General features: G+C 54.2%; 1 protein-coding gene across 4 annotated transcripts in view; it reads right to left on the bottom strand.

Annotated features, from left to right (window-relative positions):
* ZNF609 (zinc finger protein 609) overlaps nt 1–24,056 on the bottom strand; it is a 74,510-nt gene that overhangs the window by 4,443 nt on the left and 46,011 nt on the right. For all 4 annotated transcript variants that reach the window (XM_072869167.1, XM_072869166.1, XM_072869165.1 and 1 more), the window contains 3 exons: nt 13,701–13,926; nt 3,011–3,098; nt 259–2,611 (listed from right to left, as the gene is read on the bottom strand). In XM_072869167.1, coding sequence (XP_072725268.1) covers nt 259–2,611; nt 3,011–3,098; nt 13,701–13,926 — 2,667 coding nt within the window. The remainder of the gene's footprint in view (nt 1–258; nt 2,612–3,010; nt 3,099–13,700; nt 13,927–24,056) is intronic.

Below are 24,056 nucleotides of genomic sequence, written 5' to 3'. Positions count from 1 at the left end.
GGATTTGGAGGAGACTAGCGAACCCCATTCCCCTTCCCCGGGCTCTCTTTGGCCCATCCATGGCCTCCCAGCCCCATCATTTCGCTGGCCCCAAGGGAACCTCATGGAGTCCCATCATGAGCAGAGGACAACGCATGTTCTCTGAGGTGATGACCCCAGCAAACCCGTGCAGCAAAGCTGTGGCAAGGGGCTTCCTCCAGGAGAAAGCCCAGCACCAGCATGGTGGGCAGGGCCAAGTGAGCAGCGGGCAGGCATTACCTGTCTGTACCAGAGCACAGGGTCCACCTCTGCTTGCCGGCCACACTCTGAGCCAGCCTTCGTCTCAGCAGTCTCCTTCCCGAGGTGGCTGGCCTCGCTCAGTTTCACCTTGAGCCCCTCAGCAACCTGGCTGCCAGACAGCTTGGACGAGTCTTCCAGCTTGGGGATGATGACGGATTTGGCCATATCGGGACCTCCTTGCTCCTTGGCCTTGCTCAGCCCCGACTTGACAAGGTCCGTGAGGCTCGGGGCCTTGGTGAGCGTCGGGGGCATGGGCGGCTTTTGCTTCCACTCCTCTTTGAGTGCTGCCTCCCTCTCCTTCAAGCCCAGCTCTGCTTTCTTCTCCAGCCCCCGCTGCTGCTGCTGCTCCAGGCTCTGCCGCTGCTTCTGCTGCTCCTCGTACTGCTGGCGGTAGGCAGGGTTGGTGCTCAGCAAGTGAGCATGGTAGCCCTGCTCGTTGTAGCCATAGGGGGGCACATAGGCATACTGGTTGTAGTAGAGGGACTGCATGTACATGTTGGGACGCTGCTGGATGACCGAGGGTTGCTGGCTGGAGCTGCTGAGCTCTGCCTTCTTCTCTTCGCAGCCTTCACTCTTCACCTTCACCTCTGGGTTCTCCTGCTCCTCATCCTTCTTCAGCTTCAAGGCCTGCGTCTCGGCCGTGGCCTGGCCACCGGCATTCAAGGGCCCTGGGCTTGCCTGGGGATAGCCAGGAGAATAGTACGTTTCAAAGCCTTGGTAATAGGGAGACTCTTTGCTCTGTGGTTGTGGGGGGAAAAGAGCTTTTTTGGCGCCTTCCTTGACCAGCTGCTCCGGATCCTTTGCCTTCACACTCTCCAGCTTGCCCTCCCCATCCTCCCCAGCATCAGAGATGTCCGAGTAGGCCGGGCTGTTGGTCTTCACCGAGCTTGCCTCTGCCCCGTTCTGGGTGACAACATGCAGCGGCGTCATGGGTTGGGCTGAGTTGGTGTTCTCCAGCCTGCTGGCACCACCGATGGAGGGGCTCGGGGCGTTGTCGGTGAAGCTGTAGATTTTATCTGCCTCAGCCTTGATGCTGGCGAGCCGGCTCTGGTGGGGGTCAGATGAGCCATTCAGCAGCCCCTCACCTTTTGTCCCCAGGTCGCTGGATTCCCCCCGGAAAGGGCTCTTGCCTTCCTCCACCTTGCAGGCTTTGCCAGGAGTCAAAGGATTTTCTACCTCCTTGGGTTCCTTTTTCTTCTTGTCCTTCTTCTTCTTCTCCTTGGAAGGGGTGAGGGCAGGGTTGACTGTGAAGGGCTCTCCCATCACCGTAGGCTTGGGCTGGATGGGTTTGAGCTGAGGGCTGTTGGGCATGGTCTGGACCATGGTGGTGGCGAGGCCCGTGGAGGAACCAGGGCTGGCTGTGGTGAGGGTGGCTGTCTGGAAGGTGTAAATCGGCTGTGGGGGGATAGCTGGTGCAATGGGTCTGGCGGACTTCAAGCTTTTGGAAGGGATCTTCTCCAGCTTAGCACCAGATGCCTTCTTTGACTTGTCCTTATCAACACATCGCTTCTCCAGAGAGTCAAAGCCATCATTACTCGTCTCATCAGCCACTGAAGGACCATCCTCAGAGCCATCATTGGACAGGGCACCTGGGTCAGTGTCTCCTTCCCCACCCAGCTTCTTCTTGCAGGGGACCTTGGCGCTGAACTTGCTGGACGGGGAGGGACTGTGGGGCTCCATCAAGCGCACCTTGGGGGTGGCCGAGCGAGCCGGCGAGAGCGAGCCCTTCTGAGAGACAGTGGCACCGTTGCAGCTCCCAATGTCCGCGTGCAGGGAGGGCTCCTCACCGTACTCACTGTCCACATCTGCCTCCAGCTTGCTGTCATCGTCCGTGTGTGCATGGGCCTGGTGGTACTTCAGCCCATTGATGTGCTTGTACTTCTTGTTACAGTTTGGGTGGGGACAGTCAATGAGGATGGGAGAAGGGCAGTTTCGGTCAAGGACAGCCGGCTCCACCTTGACCGTGGCAGGTGGGACGGCTGCCGAGCCCATCGAGTTCGTGCGGATGCGTTTGCTGCCCTTGGAGTCCTCCGAGCTGGAGTTCAGCTCCATATCGGAGAGGGGTTTGCTCTTCCGCTTGGTGATGGAGGAGGGACTTGCCTTCACATCCTCTGCCGTGCCGCCAGGCAGCGTGCGGTGGTCTGAGGAGTTCTGGCTTCCCCGGCGCCCTTTGCTATTGGCTCCTGCCCGGGTCTTGCTGCTGTTGCTGGTCCCTTTGCTGTCCGAGGCAGCAGCAGTCTCATTGACGGGCGTGTTGCTGTTGGGACGCATGCGTTTGCCCCTGCCCCGGCCGTTGCGCATCTCCAGGTCGCTGGTGGGAGAGTCGCAGAACCTGCGGGGAGGAGGACAAGGAGGTTTTAATGGAGAGACAGCCATGCCAGGCTACACTGTCCCCACTGTGCGGTGGGGAGCCCCTTCCTCCCCTCGCTGTCAATCCCACAGGCTCATCCCCACTCCACCGCTCCAGTAAAGAGGAATCATCAAGAGAGGTCTATCAGCAAATGCTCAACCATCTCCAGTCTCCAGGACAAGGGAGCCTGTGACTGTAGGGGCAAAGAGCCATGGGAGCAGCTCAGTTGGGCAAGGAGGAGATTCCAACCCCCACGGGCAGCCCCATGGACACAGGGCAGAGAGTACTGGGTGCCACGGGGGCCGTATGTGGCTGGGTTTGCCCTCTGCACCTGGGTGAAGGGGGATGAGACAGTGCTGCTGGACCCCACCAGCTGCTTACCGGGGAGGTGCCCAGTCGTGCTGTGTGCAGTCGAGCAGCGTCCCCACATACGTCTTGTTCCTCCATGTGACATTAACCACCAGCATACCTGTAAGGTGAGGGAAGAGGGTCAGACAGGGCCAGGCGTGACCCCACAGTGTCTCACCCTTCCCTGGGCATCGGGGCAATGGGGGATCTACCCCTCAAGATAGGCAGGAGGAAGAGCTCAGCTCTAGGGCTGGAGGAAGGCAGACAAGGGGTCTTGGGCTCTCAGGAGAGCTGGGACCCCGGGCTCTGGGCTGGAGGGGCACCAAGATGGGAGCTGGAGATCGCTGGCTCATCCCCTCTCTCAGCACAGCTCTGGCCAGCATCCACCCAACCTCTCCTCCTTGAGCCACTCAGCGCTCTTCCCTGTTTTCATGGGGATGCTAAAACCAACTACCCCCAAAGGGCTGCAGGATCCGGGGGGACCTGAAGATCCACTTTGGCTCCATATGTGCTTGGGTAGGGTAGAGAAGGCGATCTCTGGGGAGCAAGGGCTGGGAAACCCCCGGGGGAGATGCTCACAACCCCCAGCAAAGCTATGGACCCCAACGCAGAGCTGCAGACCCCCCAGCAGGGTTATGACCCCTCTCCCGTGCGCAGCTGTGAACCCCATGGCCATCCAGAAAAGGCTCTTATTGCCACTAGATGGCAAGCTGAGCCCAGCATCCCCACGCAGGTGACCATCCCCGGCAGGAAAACCCAACCTTGACGGAACAACTCACTTTGCTCCCGCACTCCCCTGGGACATCCATCACCCTCTCTGCCTGGAGAACCATCCCTGGGGCCACATCTCCTCCCATCATGGAGCAAAGGCATCAGGCATTCAGAAAACCTGCTTTTTCATGCCAATTCAAGAAAAGCAGCCTGGCTCACACCCGTGCTGAGGATGTGGACCCTCAGCATCTCTTCTTGGAGGTGGGGGGGGGTCTTTTGCAGCATCACTCAGCTTTGTGGATATCTCCTATGTGCCATGGACCTCTCTGATTATTGCAGAACTGATTTGACCAGGAGCGGAGTCTGTTGCACCAAGCACATTTACCTGAGCAAGGTAAAACTCAGGAGATAGGAAACTTGTTTGCAAGGGTTAACGAGCATGGCGAGATATACAGCCACGCAGCCCTGGGAGATGGATGGAACCACGGGAGCCCAGAGCAGCTGTGCCTGAAGCATGTTTATAAATCTCAGCCTGCATCCCCCGATGTGCTGTGCCAGCAGCAGGCTTTGGGAGGCATAATATACGGAGCTGAGGTCCAACACATGGGTCTCCTTCGGAAAGAGAAATGAAATGCAGATCTTCTCTTCCCCTTCTCCTCCTGGAAAATGTTGGGTGCTCCATTGGGACAAGGTCATGGGAAGACACAGTGCTGGCACATGGCCAAGACCTACAGCTGGCTCGTCCCGGTGAGCAGGAGAGGCTGAGTCCTGCCTTCAGAGGAAGGTGGTGAGGACCTGCCTTAACACGGATGTGGCTGGGATACAATGCTGGAGACAACGCGCCATAGAAACGAGTAGCGAAACCAACTGCTGGGAGCCCACAGCCCCACACAGGGAGAGAGGGGGATGCTGATCCCAAGCATCCCAAGGAGGGTATGCAGAGGATGGTCTTCGCTCCCCATGCCTCCTAATGTGGCTTTTTTTGGCAGGCAGGAACCTGTCCCCCCTTTCCAACCCAGGGAAGATGCCAGTGGTGTGACAGCCCCCGGCCCAAACCCACCATCCCCAGGACACCTTCATGGAGCCATGGCGGGATGCTCCCAGGAGCTGCAGAAGGACCAAGCAGCAGCTGAGGGACGACCAGCCCCAAACCAGACCCCATCCTGGGGACCAGCTCATCCCTCCTGGCCACAGGGCTCAGAGGAGCAGCTCCCTCTGCCCTTCCTGCCATGCAGCCAGTGCCAGTTCAATCCCTCTTTGAAGCTGGCAACGACCACGTGCACTGCTGGAAGTTAAATGCACGACAAGCCACCAGAATCTCTTGCACATCCTGGGGCTGGTGTGCGATATTAGAAAGGACGTGCTGGAATTTTTTTTTTCCCCTGCTGCCACGATCACTGGAGACAGATGAAAGACAAAGGGGCGAAGCAAGCAAGCACACAGCTGTCCCTCCCTTCCCTCCCTCCCTGTTGGAGCATCAACCCTCCAACACACACCAGCCTGTATTTATCCCACTGCAACCAATCATACCAAATCCCCTCCTAATCCTCCAACAATAACTCAGGACAATTTAAACCCCAGGGATAGATCCTAAGCAGCTTTTTTCACCCGCCGTGTCCCCCTCCCGTGGCAGGATGATGAGCAGGCACGCGTAGAGAAAGGGCAGGCAGCGAGGAGGCAATGCCCTCGCATCCCCAAGGCTGGAGATGCTCATGCACAAAGAGGCAGCAGTGATGCTCTTGCAGAGGAGGAATCCCAGTCCAGCCCTACCTGGTTTCACAGGAAGGTGACACCTTGGATGCTCTTAAGCAACTGATACCACCCAAATCTGGGTGCAAACCGCTCAGCATCCTGGTCACCAAGTGCTCACGTCACTGCAGAGTCGTACCCCAGCAGGAAAAATTAACAGTGGGTTGACAGTGGTGGATTGCTATCTAGGAAGACAGTGTACAAGATTATCTATTTTTACAGGATTAAGAGATGAAGGGAGCTGAGGAATGCAAAAAAGCACTGCCTGGTCCTTGTATGGTCCCTGCATGGGTCCACTGTAGCAGCAGAGCTGAGGCTCGGTGGGTGTACCCAGCTAGCGGAGACATGGGATGGACAAAGACAATGCTGCATTAAGTCCTCCGTCCCAACACAGCCCTAAATTAGACCAGACTAAGCCTTTCCGACGGATATCAGAAGAACATCTCCAAACCCTGCTGAGAAACCAGGGTGCTAGCACCCGCAGTGAGGAGGGATGCTCTCGGTTCAACACACAGCTAGTTCATCACGTGGCTCAACATCACCCAGCCATGATGCTACTGAGCCGCCTCCAGCAAGGCCAGGTTCTCAAGCATCATGGGGACTGCCAGGGTGCTTGGAGGAGTGTCCCCAGCCTTGTGGGGAGCAAGGAGATGTTGCCTCTCCAGCTGGAGAGGATACCCACTGAGAGCTCTGCTAGCTTTCCACTAATTTTGGGGTGCAGGGGACCTCTGCAAGGCAATGGGACAGCAGCCAGTGGCATTTACAACCCCGAGAAGAGGCAGTTTGCCTGTAGGTCCGTGAACCAGCTCAGATCCAGGGTCAGTGTAGCCCCACATCCCATCTGCACTGGTAAGCAGGAGCAGATATCCATTCTGCACTGATCCTGCTCCAGGGCACCACCAAGCCTCCAGCACCTGGAAGCATTCAAGGTCCTTCCATGAATTTCTCCTCCAGCTGCATCACCTCTGGGATGCCCCCAGCTTTGGGATGCCCTTTCTTCCATTAATTTCTTCTCCAGCTGCAACATCTTTGCAATGCCCTGGCTTTAGGATGCCCCTTCTTCAATTCATTTCCCCTCCAGCTGTATCACTTTTGGGATGCTCCAGCTTTGCCATAAGCCCTGCTCTTGTGCAGGGAGCCTGGCCTGACCCGTAGTGCCCAGGGACACAACACCCAAAGCTGTTGCATGGCCATCATGCAATAGCTCTGCTGCTGCTGCTGCCAGGAGAGCAGAGGACACCATGGGGCAGGGGATGGCCAGCACAAGGGCCACCTCACCCAATGAGGAGAGTGATCACTCAGCAATTACCATCACAGGCAAACCCAACTCGACTGGGGAAGTTAATTTAATTTATTGCCAATCAAATCAGAGTAGGATAATGAGAAATAAAAACCAAATCTTAAAATACCTCCCCCCCCCGACCCCTCCCTTCTTCCTGGGCTCAACTTCACTCCCAAACTCTCCACCTCCTCCCCCCAAGCAGCACAGGAGGACAGGGAAGGGGGGTTGCGGTCAGTTCATCACACGTTGTCTCTGCTGCTCCTTCCTCCTCACGCTCTTCCCCTGCTCCAACATGGGGTCCCACCCACAGGAGACAGTCCTCCACCACTTTCTCCAATGTGAGTCCTTCCCACAGGCTGCAGCTCTTCACGAACTGCTCCAGCATGGGTCCCTTCCATGGGGTGCAGTCCTTCAGGAACGGAATGCTCCAGCATGTGTCCCCCACGGGGTCACAAGTCCTGCCAGAAAACCTGCTCCAGCGTGGGCTCCTCTCTCTCCATGAGGTCATAGGTCCTGCCATGAGCCTGCTCCAGCACAGGCTCTCCACAGGGTCACAGCCTCCTTCACAGCACATGCGCCTGCTCCAGCATGGAGTCCTCCATGGGCTACAGGTGGATATCTGCTCTACCGTTAACCTCCATGGGCTGCAGGGGGACAGCCTGCCTCACCATGGTCTTCACCACAGGCTGCAGGGGAATCTCTGCTCCAGCGCCTGGAGCACCTCCTCCCCCTCCTTCACTGACCTTGGTGTCTGCAGAGTTGTTCCTCTCACATCTTCTCACTCCTCTCTCCCAGCTGCTGTTGCACTGCAGTTTTTTACCCCTTCTTAAATATGTTATCACAGAGGCACTACCACCACTGCTGATGGGCTCAGCTTTGGCCAGTAGCGGGTCTGTCTTGGAGCCGGCTGGAGCTGGTTCTGTCTGACATGGGGGAATCTTCTGGCATCTTCTCACAGAAGCCACCCCTGCAGCCCCCTCCTACCGAAACCTTGCCACGCAAACCCAATACAGTCCCCCAGGCAGGGTCAGAGGGAGATAGGATCTTTCCATTAAACCACACAGGGATGGATACTCAGATGGTGGATTACTGTCACTGGCCATCTAACGCCCTGCTTTCCAAGGGACAGAAGGGCTATGAGAGGGGCCTCGGATGCTGGAGCATGGAATAAGCAGCAGGAAAACCTTCAGCCTGGGTCACACCAAAGGACAAGGAGCCAGCAACGGTGTGTTTGTGGGTCCCAGTGACCAAAGTGACTGTGGGAAGTCGCACCACTTGTTGCTGATCCCATGGGATGGGCATTTAGTTCACCAGGACCTGCTGAACATGGACAACACCTACTGCTACGCTTCTGCCCAAACCCCGCAACAGGTGTCCACCTTTGGTAACAGTGATGATGTGACTATGAGCGAGGTCCTTGCCATAATCCTGCAAGAGGACAGCCTGTCCCACTGCAACCCACACTGGCCAGCACCCACATGGGATTGGGGGCTGCAGCTCCCCCTCTGTGGCCTGAAGCTCATCCAGAAGATGCTTCCAGGATTTTGGGGACCTTGGTGCCTCTCAAGGCTTGGCACAGCACATGGCAGAGCACAGCCATGGCACCAAGCCCCCAGGGCCACCTATGAGCAGCCCAGACCTCCATCTCATGCTCCCAAAGAAGGGAAGCAGAGCAATCTAAACCAATTTAGCTCCCAGGAAAGCATGGCAGAGCAGCTTGCAGCTCAAGAGCCTCCTTGTAAACAAGCCCTTTAATCTAGCGCTCGGCAGCTAAAGCAGGAGCCCCAGCTGGTATTACCTGGGGCAGCTACAGATGTGCCTTAGGGAGATGGATGCGAGCAATAGTCCTGTCTGGAGCAGAATATTGCTCACCTGTTGATAAAACAGCCTCCATACACAAAGCTGACAGACGCTTCGAGAGCGATAAGCGGTGCATTAGCTCTCCTCCAGCTCCCTGCACTGTCAAGCCAGCAGATATTAGACACGAAGCAGTGGTGCCGGGGGAGCACCAGGGAATGACGCATAATAAAGCTCTGCTTCTCTACACTGACATGCAAGCAGCCACCGCACTCAGGGGGTTTGCAGCCTCCCCATCCATTGGCGTAATGGGAGGAGGGTGCGAGGCAGCAGCCTGAAACACCAGCAACCCTTGCAGCCCTGGAGATGAGATGCCCCATCACCAAGCAGCACCAGATGATGCTCCCATCTGGACCGAGCTGCCAGATTGCTGATCTTAAGATGAGAGTGGTCACAGCCACGTTGTCACGGCTTTAGGAGGCTTCAGAGGAGCGCGTTGAGCCTGAGCATTGGCTCAGCAACCTTGGAGGGGATTTACAACTGCTCATTACTTTGGAAAACGCCATTAAAGCAAACGAGAAATCCATATTCCCGCTCCTCGCCCTTGCTACATCAGCCTTAAAACTCACCTCCTGTTCCTAGGTTTGAGTACACACAGCTATGAAGACCAGAGCGTGTACATAGGGGATGGTGTAGCCCCCCGCTTTAAAGCCCCAAAGCCCACCCATAAGCAGTGCAATCTTGGCACATCCCCCTTTTAACACATCCGCAGAGGCAAAGAGCAACCGGAGTCACAATTGATGGCTGTGGGTAACAGTGAGGCAGCATGTTCAATGTGCAAAGCCATCAAATTTGGGGTCAGGCTTCCTCACAGTTATGGTAAAATTTTCCAGTCCTTGCCCTCACCCTCCAAACCTTCCCCATCCTCTCCCAATCTATTGCATCTCTCTTCTGCTCTGTGCAAGGACACATCCACATTGGCATCTGCAGACCCTGAGGACGCGCACACTCCATCATACCCTCATCAGATGTTTGTAAAAGCACAATCCAAACACCCGGAGAGACGAAGCTCGGCCATGAGCAACCTGCTGCTACCATTCCAGCACGGAGCTGGAAGAAGGGATGCAGAGAGAGTTTGCTGCGGTGCTGCCACACCACAATCCTCCTTGCATGTCAGACGCTGGCTTATTTTGGTTGCAAACAGCACCATCATGGTGGTGCTGGGACGCAGTCCGCTCGCTGCAAGTGGAGGCAAGGAGGTGACATGCTCCGAGCCAGGTGACACTAGCTCCACGGAAGGGGATGGAGAAGACCCAACAGCTAACAAGGCAGCAAACGGAGTGATGCTTTATGGTATAATTAGATCAGTTAATAGTTCCTGCAGATTGAAATCACACCTAACAGAACTAGGGGAAATGCCGTGACAGCTGCTCCCACCAAAGGCGTTTCAATAACACACACTCCCTGCACAAGACGGGCTCGGCAAAGGGACAGTGTCACCAGCATGGCTACGGGAGAATGCATACAACTAGTGCCTGCTGCCAGCAAGACCTCAGCACAACACCAACCTGGAGCAGTGGTGGAGGAGGCTGACTACAAGCCCGGCACCAGATGTTGAGTGGTGGTGGGAGCCCACCAGGATGCCTTTGGTGGTGATCACAGTCTCACGACAGGTTTTCTAGAGGGGGAGAGGACGAAGCCAGTGTTTGAGGCAGGAGGGACGTCATGGGGCTCCTTGGAGCTTCATGCTCCCATCTCAGATGGGTCAGCTCCGGCTTGTCTTTCCAAGGTTGCCCCACTGTTGTCGAGCTTTGGCTTTAGGAGCCTTTCTCCCCAATTTCACAGCCCCACGGCCAACCCAAAAGCCATTTTCTACAAAAAGGGAGCTCTGGTCGAAGAACCACGTTGCCTTCTTCTACCCAGCCCCATGGGAAGGGAAGTTTTGCAACCGCCCGAGCCCAAGTATGCTTTTGCTGGCATGCGCAGAGCAATGCAGATCCCCTCATCTCAGGGGCACACACCATTAATGTGCAGCTGGGAGAAGAGCAGCTTGCAAAAAGGTCCACATCAGAGCAATTACCGTGGGAGTCTAAGGGGCACATCCAACACAAATCCAATTTTCAAGGAGGTGTTGTGCCACTGAGAAAAGATGCCTGTCTCCTGAGAGGCTCGGTGGGAACCATTTCCGATGCTGCCCAGTGGCAGGGGGCTCACCAAGACCCAGCAGTGCCCACAGCATCCCGCTCAGGAAGCCAAGACATAAGTGGGAGCAACTGTAATTCTGCACTTCCCAGTGCCAATCGCTCCAGGGGATTCAGGGATGTCACCACCAGAGCTTTCCAAACCAACTGCTTCACCAAATCTCTTGCAACTAAGCTCTGCTCTCATTAACCTGGTGGGAGCAGGCAGGATCTGCACATCCAGATCCATCAGCCCCACAGGGGTAAGGATCCATGCCACTGATTCTGCTGCCCTGGGGTCTTTCTGAGAAGTCCAGCAAGGCTGCAGCATCCCAAGGAGCAGGGGAAGAGGTGGATCCCTCTTGGTGAAGGTGCTGGCATCCCTCTGGAGATCTTGGGGATAGCCTCCAGCCACAGAGGTGTGCTCACTTGTGCTGAAAGCACCTCATTTGGATTTGTAGACATGCCCTTGGTGTAGCTTTCTCCCCTGTATCCGTAAGGTGAGGGAAGATGCTCGCTGCATCCCTATACATTTCACAAGCTTTAGACAGCCAGGTCCAGCATCTCCTCCAGCATTGCCCTTGCCCCCCCTCATTAACAACAGGAAGGCAGGAGACATGCCAGGCAGGAAATAGGGATGGTTTCACCCTGACTTTTCACTCAAGGATGAGAGATGCCACTACAACAGGAGCCAACACGCGCGGTAGACCAGAAGCAACCAAAGGCAATGGTGGGATTTGCAGGGCTGGCCGTAAAAGTCATCGCTCCCAACGGTGGCAACCAAGCAGTAGCTGGCGGAGAAGGATCTTTGCATGAGTTCACTGAATTACTGCAGACTTAAAATAGCCAGGCTGTGGGAAATCACAGGGTGCCTCCGAGGCACGCTCCAAAACGGTGGCTGCGGAAGTGAGGGGTAATGCAGATGGGCAGGCAGATGGGCCACAGAGCTTCATGGTGGGGTGAGGAGCAGGAGAAAAGGGAGGAGAACCAGAAATCGCTCCCCCGTCACTGCCTCTCAACCAGGATTTGGGGCAGGGGGAGGATGTTTTTGTGCTCTCTGCCTCAGGGATCCTCTGTTTGTCCCTCCTGGCATGGCCACTTGGGCTCCTCTGCCCACGAGCCTCTTCTCCTGATTTCCACCCAAAAAAAACCCCTACAAGGTCCAAGCTCTCATCAGCTTTGCTGCTGCCTGTGGGGGTCTCCAGCAGTTCTGGGATTTTCAGCAAACTCCGCAGCTCTGGGGCTTTTGGTTTGAGGGAAATCACACCAGAATGGCACACTGGTGGGGATGGGGAGGTGGTGGGGGGCTTAGTATGCAGCCCCAAAAGTGGAGGGTGCTGATGCTCCTCCGCACTGCTGCATGTCCCAACACTCAGCCTGGCTGTGCCTCAATTTCCCTAGCAAAGGTACTGCATCTTGTAAAGCGATCAGGCTCTTCGCAGACACGGTGTTCGGTGTCAGTGCCAGTGCACTGGTAGCTCAGTAGACCACCTTCCACAGGTTTCCTCTGAACAGATCCCCCCAGCAGATCTCCCAGCCCTGGGGTGCGCAGAGCAGGGCTCCTGAACACTCCTGCTTTGTGTTTCCTTGTCCCCACTAGCAAGCCTAGCTTGAAGAAGAGAATCCTTGGGTCTGATTTTACAACATGTGGTGTCTTTCTGCCTTGGAGCAGCAGAAAAAACACACTTACAGCTCCCAGCTGCCTCAATCTGGATGAGCTTGTCCATACTGAACAGACAGTGAAGCACAGATGATAGAGGAGTGTGGAGGTCCCCATCCCAAGCTAGCAGTCTCCCCCAGCATGGTCCATGCACTCCTGTCTTCCCAAATAGCTCAGGTCACGATGCTTTTCCCAACTGGAACAATTTCGGTGGTCACCAGCTTCACATCGGGGCCATCGCAGCACTCAGTCCTGCGTCAACCACATTTTCAAAACCAGCTTCCCAGTAGGGAGAGAGGAAAGGCAAACTGGGCCCATCCCTGTCTTCCCAAAGCACAGGGTAAGAAGGGAACCCCCCTGGCAGCAGCTCATGGGAATGCAGGTTTCAGTTCAGCTTCCACCGGAGGTAATGAAGACAGTCACAGTGAGGAGTGGCCAGGGGATTAAGGCCAATAGCTTTGTTCCCTGCACGCAGTGGCAACGGAAGAGCAGGAGCAGACATCCAAAAGGAGCTCTTGGTTACCCGGCCACGGTGAACCACCAGCTGGCCTCCACCACTGCTGCTCTTTCTTGCCTTTGTGCTTCTGGGCTGTTTCTGCTTCCAGACCCCAGCTGAAGCCAGACACAAGTATGAGGAGCTCACCCTGAGCCTCCCAAAGCAGAAACCTCCAGCATCCCAACAAGGCTGGAGGGAAGGCCAGGTTCCAGCGCTCACCGTGGTCCACTGAGCCACCTATTCATCCCTGCATTACCTGGCAGGGCCCCAACAGCAACAAAAACCCGTCAAAGGACCTGGGAAAGCAAACCAAGCTGTGTGCAGATGAGACAAGCTCCAGTGGAAAAAAAGGTTCGATTGGCTTGGCAAGAGAGACGAGAGCCTGATCTCCCGCCGAGTAGATTTTGAAAGCTCCGCTGGGGTTTTTTTAATCCAGCAGGAGATTTCTGCCACCTCCCAGGGTTTGAGCATTTTTGTGACAGACCTGTGGGTTGCCAAGCAGAAACGAAGTCAACTCCATCGAGTTCCCATGCAGGCTGGCACAGCCTTCCCTCTGGCGCCTCCAGAACAAGTTAGCTCTTGCAGAAAGGCAGAAAAATGGCAGCTTAGATTTTCGTCCGCTGTCTGGGCAAGGGGATAACACAACACGTTGAGGTGATGCAAGTTTTGGCCTGTTACTCCCTTTGCTGGACAGATTAAGGGCTCCTCTGTGTCCTGACCACCTAGATGGTGGGGGAAAAGCCCAGGACATGCCAACAAGCAACACAGCAGGGACACAGGAAGGAAAGGATGGCCATAACTCCAAAATGACATTGTAGGAAAGCAAAAAGCTCTCCAGTGACACTTACCGTCCTCCGTCTCTTGCCAGACAATGCCCTCCAGGTTCACGCTGGTCCCGGGCTCACAGGGGCCCAGGCACTCGGGCTCGGTGGCCAGGGCCACATCGCAGGTGTTCACTCCCACTGAGCGGGTGCGTACCATGATCTGCTCGCAAGGCGAAGAGATGTCATTGTTGACAACAGGGACAAGGAGGTGCAAGGGCAACACCGCAGGTGTAGAGACCGGAGACTCCATCTGTGGGGAAGGAGAAACATGCTGGTCACCATCGGTAATATGGGAAGGAGAGCAAGTATCAACAGGCATCTACATTCCTGGAGAACCTCAAGCCCAGGGCTGACACCTTCTCAATGCCTGTGCCAGCAGGCAGTTCAAGTTCCACACCCCATCAGAGGACAAGGATCTCGCAGGTCTCTCCCACCCTGGCATGCCCGTGCCCACATAACCCTGAAGAGCCAGCACTTTGTACTCACATAGATCACACCCAAAAGTCCCTCCACGGGACATATCTGCTCTCCTGCTGAAAGAGTCTGTGCCAAGGTCCCTCCCTGACAGCTTTTGCCAGCATAATCATCCCCAGTCAGGATGCCTTTTGGCTATTGCTCAGATGTTAATGCTGTCAATGACTTTGGACCTGATGGCTCATTAGAAGAAAAAAAATTACAAGGCTTCTGCTCAACTGACAGGACAGGACAAACAAGTAGCCGTCTCCCTCCAGCACCCATGAAAACCAACATCCTCTTCCTCCCAAATCTACCCGGTGACCACCTGAAGATGCAGGCATTCAGATCACAACCCTCTTCTCTGCACAAGCATCCGGTTCACAGCCTGATCCAGCCAACAGCTGAGCCAACTGAGCACCAGCCATCGCGCTCTCCTTGCGCATGGAAACCACATCTCACGGCCAGAGCCAGGCTTGGAAAGCCAACAAGCCAACACACCAAGTGAAACCATGGCCAAGTCACGCTGCCGCTGAGAAGCCAAAGTCCTTGGCCGCTCTGCCACGCTAGCAGATTACAGCAGTGTTAGGAGAAGGATGGCTGACGGGCTGATTTTGCTGCTGGCCAAGGGAAGGGTAGGGTAGAGACCTTCCTGTCCTTCAGGGTTCATCAGCCAAGCCAGCTGCAGTCAGTCATCCCCTCGCCTTGGCTCAGGAGGATATGCAGCAGTTTTGGGGCTAGCTGTTCGTCCTCTGCTCAGATCTCCTCTCTTTATGGTTTATGATCTTTATAAGATACTGAGCAACCTCAAAACAGAAGCAGACTGAGAAAACTAATCAAATCATCAGCGAGTGCTGACCTGGGTTTCGGTTTCAAGCTCGGGAAGATCCCTCTAGAGCATCCAGCACTACACTGAGAGATGTCCTCCTAAGCCTCTGCTGAGGAGAGATGATTATAACCCTAGAGAGGCCAAGCTTGCTGGTCACCATCAGGGACATGAACCCTAGCCCACAACCATGTTCAACCTCACTGCTGGCTCTCTTTGGCCAATATTGCTGACAGCCACCAAATAGTCAGACTTGCACCCTGAACTGGCATCCTGATCCTGACCAGCCACCAAAATAATCTACTCGCTCTCTTGCTCACGCACCTCCGTCCTTTAAGCAAAGTAAATAACCCCAGCAGAAGCTTGCACGTCCAACCTTGCATGCCCCACGAAGTATGGTGCCCACAACCGCAGTGAGTGGCTGGAGCATCCCATCTGCCCGAGCAACTCGTGACCCCGCAAAGCCTCTCCACATCCTCAGTGATACAAACACCATTTGCAAGTGGAGAAGGTGCAGGAGGCAAATCTCTAGGCAAAGGAGCAAAGAGGAGGAGATCACATCCACCCAGCAGCTTCTGCCTGCTCCTACGGGGATGGCTGCCAGCAGGGGACATTAACGTGACCCTCGCAGAGAATTCAGAGATCTTCTGGCTCTGCCAGGGCGGATGGATTTGCTCTTCCAGCAGGAGAACACAAAGCACCTTCTGCCTGCATGCCTGTATCCCTCTCCTCATCCTCCTGCATCCATCCTGTCTCTGGGTGGCTCATCAGTGCACATCCACTCCACTGAGTGTTAAAGATGGCCTGGAAATGGCTGGTCCAGCAGTAGCTGGACCGCAAGGTCCCCTCCGCCAGCAGCACAGCTCTTGCTCCATGGCTCTTTTCCCCACACACCACCTCTGACCTCCCACCGGCAGGACCAGCTATCCCCCAGGAGCCCATCCCCAGCTCTCCATCGCCACCCACCTCCAAGGCTGCCCCATGGCCAGTGCTCCAGCTGCATCCTGAGGGATTTGAGAAGGATTTTTTCGGTTAAAAAAAAAAAAAAAGAAAACACGAGCTTGCCAGAGAGGAGGGCTGCGCTCCTGCAGACAAATCACCCCCCAAAACACAGCAACCTCATCCTGCACATCTCAGCAGATCCAGGGCAAGAAAGATTCTCGAAGGAAGCATGAGGCTCTTTAGAAGGGACTCAAGAAAACAAACCGCTCCCCAGTGCCACATTTTGCAAACCAAAAGCAAGTCTCCAGCAATGAAATAGCCAGAGAGGAACCAGGCAGGGCTGCCTGACTTTGGTGGGCAGCAGCAAAAGCCCAGGTGGTGATGGGGAGCACTCGCCCCCATTGCCCCAGGAGCAGTGGTTACATGCATACACCGAGGACCTGTGGGTTTTGAAACGATTCAGCTTCCTTCCACTTTGCGACAGAAACCACAGCACAGCACAGGAGCGTTTAATTACAGTTCCAGCTCTGCTAATTATCGCCTGGTCACATTCGTAATCTGCATTACGCCACGGTGCATAATAAGCAGCTCACTGAGATCTCTCTAATAAGCGAGGTGGCTTGATGGGATTTCATATTTCACCCTGCACTGGAACAAACAGAGCCTCATTTAGCAACCATGCGGAGATGAGGTGGCTCTCCTGCTCCCTCCCTGGAACCTCAAAAGCAAAATAAAAAGGCCCAGGGTGGCTCTCCAACGGTGAGGGCAGGAATAGAGCTGCCTCGCTGGTATACATCCAGAAAAAGCCAAAAGCCACACCAGAGGAAGAGGCAGATGGATCAATCCCTGAATTCAGTTCCCCTCCCCCCCCCCGCCCCAGCGTGTGTCTTATCTCCTGGTGCCACAGCTTTTCATCCTCCTGCTTTATCAAGCAAGGTCAGGAGATTCACCCGCTGGTGGCTGCAGGACAGCTGGGGGGAGCCAGGGCGGCACTGCTGGCTGCTCTCAGCATCGGCAGGTGCCCAGCTCCCTCCACTGGGCCAGAAGCCAAGGGAGATGCTGGCATCAGGACCATTGGGCCGCACTCGTACCCTCGAGAAGCAGCTTTCACATCTCCTCCAGCTAGCGAGGATGAAGCTAGAGGAGATCTCCGGATCCCCAAAGCAAGCCCTGCACCCTCCTGGCTTCCAGCTCTGATGCACGCTCCTTCCCCACCCCGGGCAAATCACTTAACGCTTCTGGGCCCTAAATCCCCTTTGCAGAAGGAAAATTTATTTCTTTCCTTGCTGAGTAGGCTCTAAGATTAAACGCTGGTGAGTGCAAACATAGCCGCTATGCGCTTGCTGCTGGAGGGAGCTTATATGTTTCCAGCAGCCCCTGCACAAGAGTTAGACAGGGTGAAGCTTTCCAGTACCGGTGCTGGCCATCCATGTCCGCCTGCCGCTGTCTCCCCTAATGAAACTCCTTTGTGTTTCTTGCGGAGGCTTTCCCATCACGAGGAATATGCTTTCACCACTGCCAAGGACAGAAGTGGAACGGAGCCAAGCCCGGACAGCGGCCAGCACAAGTGCTGCTCAAAGAAGAAAAAAGCAAATCCACCGAGAGCCCAGGGCGATGGTGATGGCACCACGTGATGTCGGTCCTGGGGAAAGGGCTCCAGGTGGGTAATTAAAACCTACCCCTTGTCATGGCCCTTGCTCGAAGGTGGGACGGGGTCCCACATGCAGAGAAGTGCGGCAGTGGGTGCTGGCACGGGAAGATGCACGCAAAGCAGCTCCTGCCATCTTAGAGCTATGCCAACGTGACTTCTTTAACATCAGTCACCATTAAGGGGACTTCACAGGAGCAATTAGCTAATGGGAGAAAGAGAAGAGGGCACAACAAAAATAAAAACACCATACTAATTTTGATGCCAACCCCTAAACCAACCAGACCACTCAACTCATATTTATGAGTATTTTGGTTTGCTCCCAGTAATCAAAGTCAACCAGGCAAGAAAAGTGCATTTTTGAGCAATAAAAGCCAACAGGGATGCCAAAACCCCAGAGAAGAGCAACCAGCAGAGATACTTGTGGTGCATCTACAAGGACAGAAAGGGTGAGAACAACCACATGGTGTAGGGCACCCACAGAGCTGCACCCCATTTGTCAGCGAGGACCTTGCAGTGGTCAGCATGAGACCACTGATGCATCTGAGACAGTGCTAGGCTTGCAGTGTATCCCCACGTTAACGAGCTATGCAGCGCGGTGGTCCATTTTTCTCATCTAGAAGGGTCCTTCAACTCCTGCAAACACAGATGGACAACAAAAGCCAAGCCTCATTACTGGTCACAAACTCAGGAGACAAAACATGGACCAAAACTGCTCCATCACAGGAGCACTGCTTGAGACTGCAGACAACACTTCCCACGTCACTGCATGGCTCAGCCCAATGTTTGGGAGCTTTAATGTTGTCACTCTTGTCCTGCTCGGTCACCACATCCCCAACAGCTTTGCTTTTTCAGAGTAGGACTTGGGAACATGAGCTTTCAACTTCTTGAAGAGAGATAACCAGGGAGCAGATCCATCCAGCTGATGAGCATCTTTAGTGGGCATCTCCAAACCTCAAAACCGCAGCACCCAAGGTGCCTCTCCCCTACCGCCAGTGACCTCGTCAAGGATTTCAAAGAGAAACCAAAGTCTTCTCCAATCTGACCCCCAAAGCCGGGTATGCAGAGCCTGAAGACAAATCCCTTTGTTGGCACTGGTGCCTACCACACCTACAATTCAATCTTGAATCTACTTGCAAGCATTGCTCAGTAAGCTCCAACAGACTCGCCCAGAGCTCTCAGTCACGTCCCCCAGCAGCAACATCCCGACACACTGGAGGCATACAACCCCAGGCAGCGTGGAGGAGGCTCCAGAAGACCCCCTCCCCGAATAGCATGGGTGGCAATGAACCCTGACTGTTTGCTGGCTGGATTTGTCTGGACCCCAGCAAGAAAGTAGCCAACAAGAGCTTCCAACAAAACCCTGAGTGCAGGGAAATAATGGTGGCACAAGAGTCAGGTCCAAGGATGGAGCCGGGAGTGTGGTCTGGGGCACCAATCCTGAAACTGTTGCCCATTGCTCTTCCCTCTTGCTAGCTGGAGGTTGAGGTTGCTGACATCGAGATGTAAAAAAATAAATCCGTTTTAGAAGAAAGTTTCCCTTCCCTGGAACAACGCCAGCTTAAATAAACAAAGCCAGTTATTTCTACGGGAATGCACTCAGGGAGGACATTGGGTTTCTTAGTTGGCAAATCCAAGCCCACAGGACATCAGGGCAGCTGGTCCAAGAAAAAAGGAGGATCATCATTTCCAACAGCCCCCTCTAGCAAGAAGCAGTAAATGCCGCAACAAGGAAGGATTAATGCTTCTACATGCCACAGAGTGGAGCAGGCTCAGCATCCCACTCCCCAAATTTGCTCTGAAGAGAGGACAAGCAAGCGTGGGACCTTGTGGCCAGTGCCACCACCAGAAGAGCCAAGCAATTTGGACAGGAACTAAGGATTAAGGAGCAGCGGTCCCAATTGCCCTCCTTGGATGATGCAGCTTGTCCTTGGGAGCCGGCAGGTAAAGCCAGCCCCAGGCTGCATGGCAGGCTGGGAGGGAGATGGCCAGCGCACACCCAGATGGTCTGGACTGGCTCTGCCACCTAGGACTCTCACCATCCCCCCAAAACCAAACCAGGAAAGGCCAATTCCCCCTCACGCTCCTTGGTGGCTTGTCCCTGGTGTTCCTCACCATCAGCTCTCGCCCCTCCAGACACCTGCTTGAGGTTCATGGCTTCTCCTAGCTGTAAGGCCGTTGACAGTACGATGTGACAGAAAGGCTCTGCCTACAAAAGGCTGCCTGTGTGTCCTCTCCTGGCCATGCCAAGCACCCATGTCCCAGCTCCGAGGTCCAGCTGTCCCCTGTGTGGGCTTTGCCTTCATCCATGCAACTCCCTTCCCAGGCTGGCAAGTCCCTGCAGAATGGGAAACAGCCAGCACAACACAGCACGCCAGCTAGGGTCAGCAGGTGCTTTTCAAACCCAGACTCGTCTTTGTCTGGGCATTTTGGGGAGGACTCAGCTGGGGAAGTCTGCCCTGGCCACATGTGAGCACACCACAAAAACCAAAGCTTGGATGAGGACTTCTGCATGAAGTTCATCGCCCCGCCGCCAGCACCGCTGAAAACAGACCCAGTTGCGGTAACGGGTATATTGGGGTGCAACAGCCCATCTGGTAACACTGGAGGTACAATCTCCTACCAAACCAGCAACGAGGGACTGATCCAAACACTGCTCCCAGGTGATTCAGACAGTCATATGCATATCAACCCCAGCCACGCTGCTGAGAAATTCAAATATTACCCAGCACAACCTCCAATGAGCCACTTTCTCTCCCCAGGCCGCCACTCCCCAGCAGAGAGGGAAATAAAATCCCTGCTTGAACACAGTGAGTCTTATCTAAGCGCTTGCAGCGTTTTGAGATCAAGAGGAGCCAGACGCTGCAGAGGCACAGTCTTGCATATTACCACATCTTCAATAAAGCCAGGAATAGTATCCAAGACAGACGTGCTGGCACCAAGTCACCTGCTCCAACCGCTTACAAGACTATCAGATCTGCTTTAGGAAGGGGAAAAAAAAAAAGTGTCTCCAGTAGGAGAGAGGTAGCAATGGAGCAGCAATGAAACAGGACAGTTGAGATGAGTGAGAGACATGGGAAAGAAGAAATCTAAGTGGGACCTCCGTGCATCGGTCCCACCAGTTGACTGAGGATGTGCTGTTGGGGTCTCAGTTCACCTACCACCAACATCCCACAGAGTAGCTGCACCAGGCTCACCTCCTTTATTGAATTAAAATGCAAAGTGGCTCAGTTGGTCGTGAAAAGGGAAAAATTCCATGCGGGAAAGCACTAGAGATGCAGCTGGGTCAAGGGAGGGCAGAGATGGTTGGAAACACAGAGCCTGATTGCAGACGGCTGCAAGCATCCTTCTCGTTGACCACCTCAGCCTTTGTCCCCTTCTTCAGCACTGCTGCTGCCATGCAGAGGCCGCTCCTGGTCACCAGAGTCATCCTCACCTCCAGCAGTGCTCTCCGAGCAGGAAAGCTCTGGTGATGGCAAGCACCTTCCTACTGGGAACTCAGGTCTCACATTAAGCACCACCATCCTGTGCCCACCTTCCTGTCAACATGGCCAACATCACTGATGCATGGTTGGCTTCTACATTGCTGCTCTGCCTCCAGCATCCCCTGCACCACCAACACCAGCCATGCGTCCTTCAAGCCAGGATGCTAAGTGGAAGAACCACCACGGGGTAGTCTTGCTTTTATTTATTTTCTTTCCCCCAAACCCAACAAAATAACCAGGCAACTCTACCCAAGCAGAAAAAGGATCCTTCCCCACCATGGGATACACAGCAGGCCCCTTTCCTGGGGACCTTCTCAAACACCAGTGCAGCCCAGCTCTTCAGTGCCCCCCTTCAGAGACATACATACCATCTTTTTGCTTTCTGGGCTGGAGGCCATCATCTGTTCTGCAGGAACTGGCTCCCCAGCACGGTCCCAGCCCTGCACTCAACCTTCCTGCAGAAGACAGCTCTTCAAGTCCCTGAAACCCCCCCAGCTCATTATGTCCATCTACACCAGGCTCCACCAGCTGCTGTTCCCCTCAACCAACCACCCCCACATTCATTTTCTGGTCTGTTCCCACTAAAAGGGAAGATTAAAAGCAAGAGGACCAAAGCCACAATCACAGCAAGGCAGACACATTTTCTTCCTTGACCACGTGAAATTCACACCCAAATCCAAGCAGTACTCAAATGGCCGCCGTTAATACTAGCACTCTTTGACCAGCACATTAGAACAGGCAAAGGAGCAACATAAAAGGTTTCACGAGCACCTCGGTGCATCAGTCTCCTGGAAGGAGGATATGAATCCGGGAGGCCTTTCATGAACCACTTGCCATGGTGTGATGCAGCTCCAGCCTCCATTAAAAGCCCCCTCATAACCAGTGGCTACATAAAATCCGGCCAAAGGATATGGAGGTTGCAAACAGCCAAGACACAGACAACCCTAAAACCCAAATCTGCAAAGCAGGCAAGGAAATCACATGAAAAAGCAGCATCTTCATGGCAAGATGCTTTAACCCTGCCAAATCCCTGGCGGGCAACGAGACCTATGGGGTCTGTCTCGTGCTACAGAGCCCCCTGGCCAGGATCCTGAGCACCAGGGCCACAGGTCCATTCAGGAACGACCCACCACCCAGGCAGCTCTAGGGACAAAGAGCACATTACAGAGCTTGGCATCTCCATTCAGGCAGATCAACAAGTCAGTCGGTAAGTATGGGTAATCCTGTAACTCCCAGGAGGCTGTAAAGAAAGCAGTTAATCTCTGTTTTTACAGAGAAGGATATTATGCTTGAACTGGAGTTCCTACTGCAACCATCACCATGCCAGGTACACACCAGCACAAGCCCTAGACAGCAGGTTGCCACCACAGTTAGAGGTCTCCATGCAAACACCCTGGGCCAGGTCCTTCTCAGAGGATACCCGACTCCTCCACCACCTTCAAAGAGGTCGGAAAAACACAGTACTCCCGATTTGCTGTGCACTATAAAAGAGACTGAAAACAGGCCCTCTGGAGACAATGAGAACCCAAAAGTTACCAATAAATCTTGACCAGGATTAGCAACCAAGGACCACATGCCCAGGCAGACACGTGGTAGGTCAGGGCTGAGCGCGAGAAGCTGGCACAGCAGCTCAGATGTCAGTTAGAAAATGGCACAGCTCCACCTGCCTGGTTCACTCTTTTCTTCATTTTTTTCCCACAATTTTTTCTCCACCTCAGTCTTGCAAGTCTAAATCTCCAACACCCAGATGCTGTGGCTGCTGGGCCCCCAGCAATTTGCATCAGGGCATGGCCACGCAAGTACACACACTGGTGTGCAAACTTGGAGCATTAATAAAGAAATCATTTAACTAATTAATGGTGCCCACTCAGACACAAGGTCTTGCGCAAAGTTCTTATCTTTGGAAAGCTGCAGTATATACAAGTCAACCAGAGGAGAGACGGCTCAGGATTTACTAACAATTTTGGTATAAAACTGAACTCTAGTAAATTTAGAGGGGAGGAGGCGGATCAAAGACTTGCAGCAAAAATGAGCCAGGCTCTGACCTGCCTCATCTAGGATGGGTTTCTCTGCTTGCTAGGCGCACAGTCTAGTGACCACCTTTCTCCCCATCGAACCCAGTATCCAGAGCAACTGCATTGCTAGCACCCCTTCCCAGGTGAGAAGGGTCAAAGCCCAGCCCACAAGCCACTGCAACCAGTCTGCTGTTGCTGCCAAGCCAAAGGACCCATGATGGACAACACAACTGCATGCACAGATGCAGTTTTATCACACCACTAAGAAACCAACTTTTACATCTGGTAAAGCAAAAGAGATGATGTGAAAAAAGGCCCCTGTGTTTTCAGAGAAGAGCCTAGAAAGAACAGACAGGGTGTGGGGTGAAAGACGGGCTTGACTTGCAGGTGTTTTCATCAACCAAGCTGTAAATGTGGCATGGGGGCAGCTGTACCTTCCACAACAGCTAGAACTACAGCATTGGCTTGCATCTTCCAACATCCAAGGGATGCAAATGGGTCCAAAAGCAAGTGTCAGTCACACTTGAAGTCACCATGCAACAGGTGGGGATACAGAGTTACAGTCAGTCAAGCATTACCCCAAAGTGGTCCTTCTAATGATCTAGAAGGGGCTCATCTCCAAGATGCCATCTTAGCATCACTGAATGATTTTGGTTGGCAAGGACCTTCAAAAATCGTCTAGTCATCTAATCCAACCCCACTGCTGTGGGCAGGAACATCTTCCACTTGATCAGATTGCTCAAAGCTCCATCCAACCTCACCTTGAACACTTCCAATCATGGGGCATCCACAACTTCTCTGGACAACCCCCTTCCCATGTCTCACCACTCTCATCGCAAAACATTTCTTCCCTGTGTTCAACCTAAATCTATCCTCTTGGTCTTGGTCCATGCAACATGACCTAGAGGGTCTAAGCACATGAGCTCTAAGCACAGAGGCACAAAGTGGTGTCACCAAGCTGGCATGGCTATGTTTGTCCTATCTTCCATAGCCACCAGGAAACCAGGTACT

The sequence above is a fragment of the Ciconia boyciana genome, chromosome 8 (assembly GCF_034638445.1).
Source record: "Ciconia boyciana chromosome 8, ASM3463844v1, whole genome shotgun sequence".
Classification (NCBI taxonomy): Eukaryota; Metazoa; Chordata; class Aves; order Ciconiiformes; family Ciconiidae; genus Ciconia; species Ciconia boyciana.
Note: the sequence above shows the minus strand (reverse complement) of the source record. Positions and strands in the feature narration are given on the sequence as shown.